General features: G+C 42.7%; 1 protein-coding gene across 2 annotated transcripts in view; it reads right to left on the bottom strand.

Annotated features, from left to right (window-relative positions):
• Positions 1–5,335: 5,335 nt before the first annotated feature.
• LOC106612540 (alpha-2-macroglobulin) overlaps positions 5,336–9,337 on the bottom strand; it is a 41,318-nt gene continuing 37,316 nt past the window's right edge. For both annotated transcript variants that reach the window (XM_045724496.1, XM_045724497.1), the window contains exons 35-36: positions 8,586–8,627; positions 5,336–5,661 (exon numbers count right to left, since the gene is read on the bottom strand). In XM_045724496.1, the coding sequence (XP_045580452.1) occupies positions 5,639–5,661; positions 8,586–8,627 (65 nt within the window). In that variant the 3' untranslated portion in view covers positions 5,336–5,638. The remainder of the gene's footprint in view (positions 5,662–8,585; positions 8,628–9,337) is intronic.

The raw sequence follows: 9,337 nt of genomic DNA, 5'->3' as shown, positions 1-9,337 counted from the left end.
TCTGGGCACATTTTAGTCAGCTAACGTTAGTCTAGCCAAATACCTTTTCTCGAAACACCCAGTCAAGCTAGCTAGCAAGCTAATGTTAGCTTTCTAATTTTAGCTAACACCCAGTTAGCTAGACATTTTATTATTTGTGTTAGTTGATAAAGTTCTTCTTACCTTGCTAATTACTAAAGACTTAAGTTATTGACATAACCTACTATCTAGCTAGATCAATTAACATATTGTTTTCTCATTGTAATAATAAATAGTCACTAACTGTCACTTAACTAATGTTGTTTATAGCTTTAAAATTAGGATCCTATACCTTAAGTATTTGGTGATGGTACATTTTACATTTTACATTTACATTTTAGTCATTTAGCAGACGCTCTTATCCAGAGCGACTTACAGTAGTGAATACATACATTTCATTTCATGCATAGTTGTTGGTAATTATCTAGTAATTGTTTTTCTTTTTCTCTTTTCTTTTTATTTCAGAGAAAGCATGTACACCATCTTAATAAGTATGGAGAACTGACGGCATACTCACTGAAGAGAAAACATGCCCCTAAGATTCCCTCCACATCAAGCAGAGCACATTACTGAAGACAGTGTCTCAAAAATCCATCAACAAAGCTGTGGTGAAGTATGTGGTCCAAGGGCTCCAACCATTCGCTGTTGTAGAACAAGAACCGATTAGAGAGTTTGTCCAGGATCTGCAGCCTAACTCAAAGATCTTATCAAGGCCCACACTGCGCTCCAGGATTGATGAAGGCTCCAAGGAAATGAAGAAGAAGTTGACTGAGGCCATGAGAGGAGTTGACCACATCGCCACCACCACCACCGACTGCTGGTCTGCAAGAAGACAGAGCTTCATTGGTGTTACAGCCCACCGGATAGACCCTGATAGTTTCAACAGATGCTCTGCAGCCCTGGCCTGTAAACGGTTGAGAGGATCACACACCTTTGATGTGTTGGCAGGCGCCCTAAATAACATCCATTCTGAGTTTGAAATCATGGGATAAGATTGTGAAAACAACAACAGACAACGGCTCTAACTTATTGAATGCTTTCCAAGTTTTTGATGAAAAGATGAAAAACAACGAGACAGTGGAAGCAGTGGGTGGTGAAGCAGCTCAGCCAGGACAGGAAGATGGTGAAGAGGAACAAGAGAGTGAATAAGTGGAGTTTGTTGATGTGGCAATGATCCTGAATGAAGATGATGGTTTTGAGTACCAGCTGCCGAAGCACCAGTGCTGTGCTTGCCACCGAGTCAGCTAAGTATCTACAGTCAATGCCCTGAAAGCAACATCCAGTAAGAAGAAATAAATAAAAAGTGTCCCGTTCAACATTTGGCAAGTGCCAAGCCCCAAACACTTTGGAACAAATGAGTAAGATCCACACTTGCAGCCGAAACGTTTGAAGATGCTTGCAGCTGCTGCGCCCGAATGCTACAGTACAAGGAGGAACTCCTGGTTCATGGCTGTAGAAAGACTCCTGAGGATCGTCAAAGACAATGGAGAGGCGGCCGTCAGAGTTCTCTGCACAGACTTCGAGGTTCCAATGTAAGTAAGGATTATGTATTATTTTGTCATAATTTAAGTTCTTTAATGTTGTCTAAATCTGTTGGTGTTTCCTGATCCTTTGCTTGGGGACTAATAACTGTTTCACATGTTGTAGCCATACACTATCATCAATCCATTTAGTCAACTACTCATCCAGCCATTGATTACTGTAGTTGAATCAGGTGAAATGGTTAGTGGTCCCCTTTGTATAGGGTTAGGTAACACAGTATTATTATATATTCTTTTTTTTCATAGGTTCAATCCAGCTGAACTCGCCTTCCTCACAGAGTATGCTGTCACCATGAGCCCAGTCGCAAAGGCCATCAACATCCTGCAGGCTGAAACCAATGTCCAGATCGGGTGGCTACTTCCAACTACCAACCTGCTGATCACAAAACTTGACCAAATCAAGTTGTCCCTGAAGTACTGTAAGCCTCTGGTGGATACGCTACAACTGAGACTGAAGAAGCGCTTCAGCTTCAGATAGCAGCTGCAATCCTTCTCCCCAAATTCAAAACAATGTGGACAAAGGATGACGCCACCATCAGAATGGGTAAGACAACATGTGGTTAATTAATAGTATTTTATTATTCATAAACAACTGTGTATAGTGTACATTTTGACACTTCATAGATTTGAGAACCACCCATTTAAACTACAATCCTGACTTTGTGGTTCAGTCCCATGGGTAGCCTACTTAGCCCTGTTGCTTGGTTTATATAGATAGGGGATGGGGATGGATTAATGTAGGCTCATAACTGCATGATTTCTATTGCCATCTTCTTTGTATTTCAGGAATGGAATACATCAAGGACCACCTGGAAGAACCCTTGCTGCAGCTAGGTAATGGCATCAGTTCATCAGATGAGGAGGACTTCTTCTCTGCTATGAAAACGTCTCAAGCACAAGAAAGCTCCAAACAGATGAACGGACACGGCTCAAGTCCTTTCCGGCAGTCTGTAAGCTGTCTCTGAGGTTAAACACACCCTTACCTACATCAGCTGCCTGTGAAAGGCTGTTCAGCATTGCAGGACTTGTTTTCAGCCCCAGGAGAGCAAGGCTGGATTCCAGAAACTTTGAAAACCAGCTTTTCCTAAAGATGAACCGTAAATTCTTCAACTTCAAGTAATGACAGCTTAACGCTAGCAAGCCCAAGGACCGGGCTGCCTTATGCGTTTTTTAAATGTATGTTTAAAATTCACAAGTTTCACCCCCAAGCCATAAGACTCCTGAACAGGTAATCAAATGGCTACCCGGACTATTTGCATTGTGTGCCCCCACAACCCCTTTTACACTGCTGCTACTCTCTGTTTATCATATATGCATAGTCACTTTAACTATACATTCATGTACATACTACCTCAATTGGCCTGACCAACCAGTGCCCCCACAGATTGGCTAACCGGGCTATCTGCATTGTGTCCCTCCACCCACCTCCGCCAACCCCTCTTTTACGCTACTGCTACTCTCTGTTCATCATATATGCATAGTCACTTTAACCATATCTACATGTACATACTACCTCAATCAGCCCGACTAAACGGTGCCTGTATGTAGCCTCGCTACTGTTATTTTTACTGTTGTTTTTATTTCTTTACTTACCTATTGTTCACCTAATACTTTTTTTGCACTGCTGGTTAGAGCCTGTAAGTAAGCATTTCACTGTAAGGTCTACACCTGTTGTATTCGGTGCACGTAACAAATTAACTTTGATTTATAGGTGTCCTTGTTACAAAGGCATGATATAACACACTGATTTCTAATACAGTTCCATCAGTGGTGATGTCCTCATATTCCTACAGTGAGGTTGTGTGCAGTTCTATACATGTACAGAATTGTTTATTTTTTTAAGTATAGGATTCTATTTTTTCTAAAGCAAAGTGTCTGTGATTGTAAGCGCTTACATGTATTGGCTATATTCCTTCATTATTAAGGCATAATTCTATTTTGTCTGTAAGAGATGTATTTTGAAGTGCTGCCTATTTGAGAATCCACTTCTTTTTTTATCTGAGCTACTCTTGCATCTGTAAGACTATCTTTCAGAAAAGCTCAAACCAAATAAAAGGGCTGGCTGTTTTGCTTTTTGGATTTACAGCTCCTATGTTTCATACTTTTACTTTTGGTGCCAGATACTTAAGGACATCCACCACTGCTTAATATAAGGAATTTAATGTATAACTTTTACTCAAGTTTGATGATTGAGTACTTTTTACACCATTGAACTTAAGTACATTTAACACCAGATACTTTTAGGCTTTTACTCAAGTAGTATTTTACTTGGTGACTTGCACTTTAGTCATTTTCTAATAAGGTATCTTTACTTTTACTCAAGTATGACAATTGAGTACTTTTCCACCACTGTGTCTACTTTAATTCACTGACCTCATCAGGAAAGAGATTACAGGAAATCTGTGTGGAATGGTACTGCTTGACCTACAAAAGGCCTTCGATACAGATAATCACTGTCTCCTAATCTCCAAACCGGAGGCACTGGGGTTAAGAAGTTTCCCTCTAGGCTGAGTAAAGACCTATTTATCAGGTAGTGAGCAAGTAGTAAAGGTTAATGGTTCACTGTCTCAGGCAAAACCAATGAGTTGTGGCGTCCGCAGGGGAGCGTGCTTGGGCCACTACTGTTTTTTACTGTATATTAACGATATGAAAGATGCATGTTCTTGCCGTCTTTTCCTTTATGCGAATGACTCTACACTTCTCGTGTCTCACAAAAGTAAAACTATGTTGGAGAGCATACTGATCACAGAGCTTACTAGCAAATGACTTGGTGATAATAAGCCATCTCTGCACTTAGGTAAAACTGAGGCAATTCTTTTTGGAGCCAGACCTAAATTGAGTAGCTCTTCTGAAATCAGAGTGGAGTTAGGGGGTGAGGTGCTGACAACTAAAACCTGTTAGCTACCTGGGATGCTTCCTTGATGGAAGCTTGGGAGGTGTGAGCAGGGGCACTAAAATCCAAGGGAAGGTTAATGCCAGGACTACGTTTCTGGCTAGAAAGTACAAGCTGCTTGATAAGGACTCCATGAAAGTGCTTGCCACTGCCCTCATTCAATGCCATTTTGATGACGCTAGTACTTCCTGGTTTGCCATTTTTGGGTTTTGCCCTAGCACTACAAAGCTTGATGATTAGTTGATTATTTGAATCAGCAGTGTAGTGCTAGGGCAAAAACCAAAACGTGCACAGAGTGTAGAGACTACATAATGAGATCACAGACAACAGTACTGGATATGTAATAAATCACTCTGTGCCTTGAGATGTCATAACAATCCTAGTCTGTTAACTGAGCAGAATCATGCTGATCTACAAATCTTTGTTGTTGAATTCTCATACTGTTAACAGCAATACACAAGTGCATGTGAACAGTAACCTCCCCTGAATTTCAAATCAAGTTCCAGCCCCCCCACTACATCCTATGCACTTTCGGATTCAGGGTACATTTCAGCTTTAATAGAACGTCAAATGATCTGGAACCTTGACATCATCATTGCAAAGGATTCAGACAGGCTACACAATCAAAACAACATTTATAAATCACCATCTGAAGATCGTTTTAGAGAAGCTATGCTGTGATTTTGAACATGTAAACCTGAGTGTTTAATGTATGGATTATATCGATTTTGTCAGATCTATTAAAAATAATAAATGTTGAGTCTTCTGTGGTTTGAATCCATAGCAACATGGCCATAGTTTCATTAAACATTTAATTTTTAGTAGATGCAGTCGTATGCATTTTCATCGTTGCAGTAGAAACACTGAAATGTAACTTTTGAAATAACGATCTCACATATCTTTAATAGCAGGTTTAGGGTTAAAACAGCAGGTTGTGACATGTTAGCACAAATCAAATTAACAAAATTAAAAAAGGAATTAAAGGTCAAATCCTATGGCCCATCTATTAAAATGTTGTTTTTTTACTTACAATATTAAAAACAGATCACGAGTTAGTCAATGTGTTACCAGGAACTACAAGCATCAAACCAAATAAATGGAGAGGTTCTATGAGCTCTGCCTAAAAGAAAAAAAACATGACTTCCTACACATGAAAGCACTTGGTCGGGTCCAGGTCCAGTGTCTGTCACACTTCATTTACTTCGTCACCTGTGAAAATGTCAATCATCAATAGAACATTCCCTGCTTGGCCTAGGATTTTACTCCATATAAAACAATGAACATATAAATCTTCACAGGGCCGGCCCCCGACCAAATAATATTAATATATACTGAGTATTTAAAACATTAAGAACACCTGCTCTTTCCATGACAGACTGACCAGGTGAAAGCTATGATCCCTTATTGATGTCACTTGTTAAATCCACTTCAAATGAAGGGGAGACAGGTAAAAAATGTATTTTTAAGCCTTGAGACATGGATTGTGTATGTGTGCCATTCAGAAGGTTAATGGACAAGACAAAAACATTTAAGTGCCTTGGAACGGGGTATGGTAATGGGTGCCAGGCACACCGGTGTGTGTCAAGAATCGCAACGCTGCTGGGTTTTTCACAAATTTTTTACATATTTTTTTAATGCTTTTTTTCAGTTTCCCATGTGTTGTGTGTTATAATTGTAGAATACACAAGGTGCAGTTTCGAAATGTTGTTGTGGATCAGCAGTTTCTCTTGTTATGTCCGTCACTCAATCAGCCATGTCAGCTCACAATTCTTAGATTGGGCCCCTGGATGTGCCCAGAGCGACATACAGGAGCATTTTTAGGGTTAAGTGTCTTGATCAAGGGCACCAACAGATTTTTCACCTAGTCGGCTCGGGGACTCGAACCAGCAACCTTTTAGTTACTGGCCTAACTATCCTTTTATTTATTTTTTTGTAGTACGTTTACAAGTTTTTCTCCCCAATTTCATGATATCCAATTGGTAGTTACAGTCTTGACCCATCGCTGCAACTCCCCTCCAGACTCGGGAGAGGTGAAGGTCATGATCTCGCCATCACGGTTGACAACTCCATCGTGTCCTCCTCCCAGAGTGCTAAGAACCTTGGCGTGACCCTGGACAACACCCTGTCGTTCTCCACTAACATCAAGGCGGTGACCCGATCCTGTAGGTTCATGCTCTACAACATTCGCAGATTACAACCCTGCCTCACACAGGAGGCGGCGCAGGTCCTAATCCAGGCACTCGTCATCTCCCGTCTGGACTACTGCAACTCGCTGTTGGATGGGCTCCCTGCCTGTGCCATTAAACCCCTACAACTCATCCAGAATGCCGCAGCCCGTCTGGTGTTCAACCTTCCCAAGTTCTCTCACGTCACCCCGCTCCTCCGCTCTCTCCACTGGCTTCCAGTTGAAGCTCGCATCCGCTACAAGACCATGGTGCTTGCCTACGGAGCTGTGAGGGGAACGGCACCTCCGTACCTTCAGGCTCTGATCAGGCCCTACACCCAAACAAGGCCACTGCGTTCATCCACCTCTGGCCTGCTGGCCCCCCTACCTCTGAGGAAGCACAGCTCCCGCTCATCCCAGTCAAAACTGTTCGCTGCTCTGGCACCCCTATGGTGGAACAAGCTCCCTCACGGCGCCAGGACAGCGGAGTCAATCACCACCTTCCAGAGACACCTGAAACCCCACCTCTAAGGAATACCTAGGATAGGATAAAGTAATCCCCCCCCCCCCAAAATGATTTAGATGCACTATTGTTCCACTGGATATCATAAGGTGAATGCACCAATTTGTAAGTCGCTCTGGATAAGAGCATCTGCTAAATGACTTAAATGTAAATGTAAGAGCCATGCGTCCTCCGAAACACAACCCTGCCAAGCCACACTGCTCGCTTAACCCGGAAGCCAGCCGCACCAATGTGTCAGAGGAAACACCATCCAGCTGGCGACCGAGGTCAGCTTGCAGGTGCCCGAGGTCAGCTTGCAGGTGCCCGAGGTCAGCTTGCAGGTGCCCGAGGTCAGCTTGCAGGTGCCCGAGGTCAGCTTGCAGGTGATGATTTAGATGCACTATTGTTCCACTGGATATCATAAGGTGAATGCACCAATTTGTAAGTCGCTCTAGATAAGAGCATCTGCTAAATGACTTAAATGTAAATGTAAGAGCCATGCGTCCTCCAAAACACAACCCTGCCAAGCCACACTGCTCGCTTAACCCGGAAGCCAGCCGCACCAATGTGTCAGAGGAAACACCATCCAGCTGGCGACCGAGGTCAGCTTGCAGGTGCCCGAGGTCAGCTTGCAGGTGCCCGAGGTCAGCTTGCTGGTGCCCGAGGTCAGCTTGCAGGTGCCCGAGGTCAGCTTGCAGGTGCCCGAGGTCAGCTTGCAGGTGCCCGGTCCACCACAAGGAGTCACGTGAGCGCGACTGGACAAGGAAATCCCGGCCGGCCAAACCCTCCCCTAACTCGGATGACGCTAGGCCAATTGTCATGGGCCTCCCGGTCACAGGATTGAACCCCGATCTGTAGTGATGCCTCAAGCACTGTGATGCAGTGCCTTACACCACTGCGCCACTCGGGAGGCCCCTTAGCCCAACGATCTTAACCACAGGCTATCTGCCGCCACGCTGATTTTGTTAGTCACTCTCATATCATTAACATGGCATAAGTCTTGACAAAATGTGTACAATTGCAGGACATTAGCTTTAAAAACATAAAACTTCTCTCAACCCCATGACAAAATGGGAAGAATTGTAGGAAATTAACTGTAAAACTACAAATTGTATCCTCTCTGCCCCATGGCAACATTTGTAGAATTGCATGGAATTTGTTATAAAGTTGCTAAATTTCTCTCCGAACCATGGCAAAATCTGTAGAATTGCCGAAAGCTTGCTTTAGAAATGTAACATTTTCTTTACTCCCCATGACAAATGTATAGAATTGCAGAAAATTAGCTTTACAACAAAAAGATTTATCTCCACCGTCAAGAGGGGGGCCACTAAATGTTTTTCCTGGGAGGTGCAAATCTCACTTAGGGCACTCAAAACGCTAGGGCCGGCCCTGCATCTTCATTCCTGTCATTTAAGCATGAGTATGAGAAATGTAGGTTTGGTTATAGAAAGGTTGTTATATACTTACTCTCTGCACACGGGGAGCTGTATTCACTCACAGCTTCATCACCTGAGAACAGAAAAGAGGAGAATGTAGAGGTCAGTTCCATTCTAATGATAACTACTTCCCTGTCAGTCAACATCATTAAACTCCCACTGCAGGGGTGAACCAATGGGCCCATACTGGTGATGTCTCGTTTCCATCTTCAGGGAACTAGAGTTATGGACAGTACCAGTCAAAAGTTTGGGCACACCTACTCATTCAAGGGTTTCTTTATTTTTTACATTGCAGAATAATAGTGAAGACATCAAAACTATGAAATAACACATATGGAATCATTTAGTAAACAAAACGAAGTGTTAAACAAAATGTTATATTTGAGATTCTTCAAAGTAGCCACCCTTTGCCTTGATGACAGCTTTGCACACGCCTGGCATTCTCTCAACCAGCTTCATGAGGTAGTCACCTGGAATGTATTTCAATTAATAGATGTGCCTTGTTAAAAAGTTTTGGGGGGGAATTTCTTTCCTTCTTAATGCATTTGAGCAAATTAGTTGTGTTGTGACAAGGTAGGATTGGTATACAGAAGATGGTCTTTTACCAAATACGGCTATGTCCATATTATGGCAAGAACAGCTCAAATAAACAAAGAGAAACGACAGTCCATCATTACTTTAAGGCATGAAGGTCAGTCAATGTGGAAAATGTAAAGAACTTTCAAAGTTTCTTCAAGTGCAGTCGCAAAATGATGAAACTGGCTCCCATCAGGACCGCCACAG

Source organism: Salmo salar, chromosome ssa09 (assembly GCF_905237065.1).
Source record: "Salmo salar chromosome ssa09, Ssal_v3.1, whole genome shotgun sequence".
In the NCBI taxonomy this organism is placed as follows: domain Eukaryota; kingdom Metazoa; phylum Chordata; class Actinopteri; order Salmoniformes; family Salmonidae; genus Salmo; species Salmo salar.
This window is presented reverse-complemented; position numbering and strand designations above follow the sequence as displayed.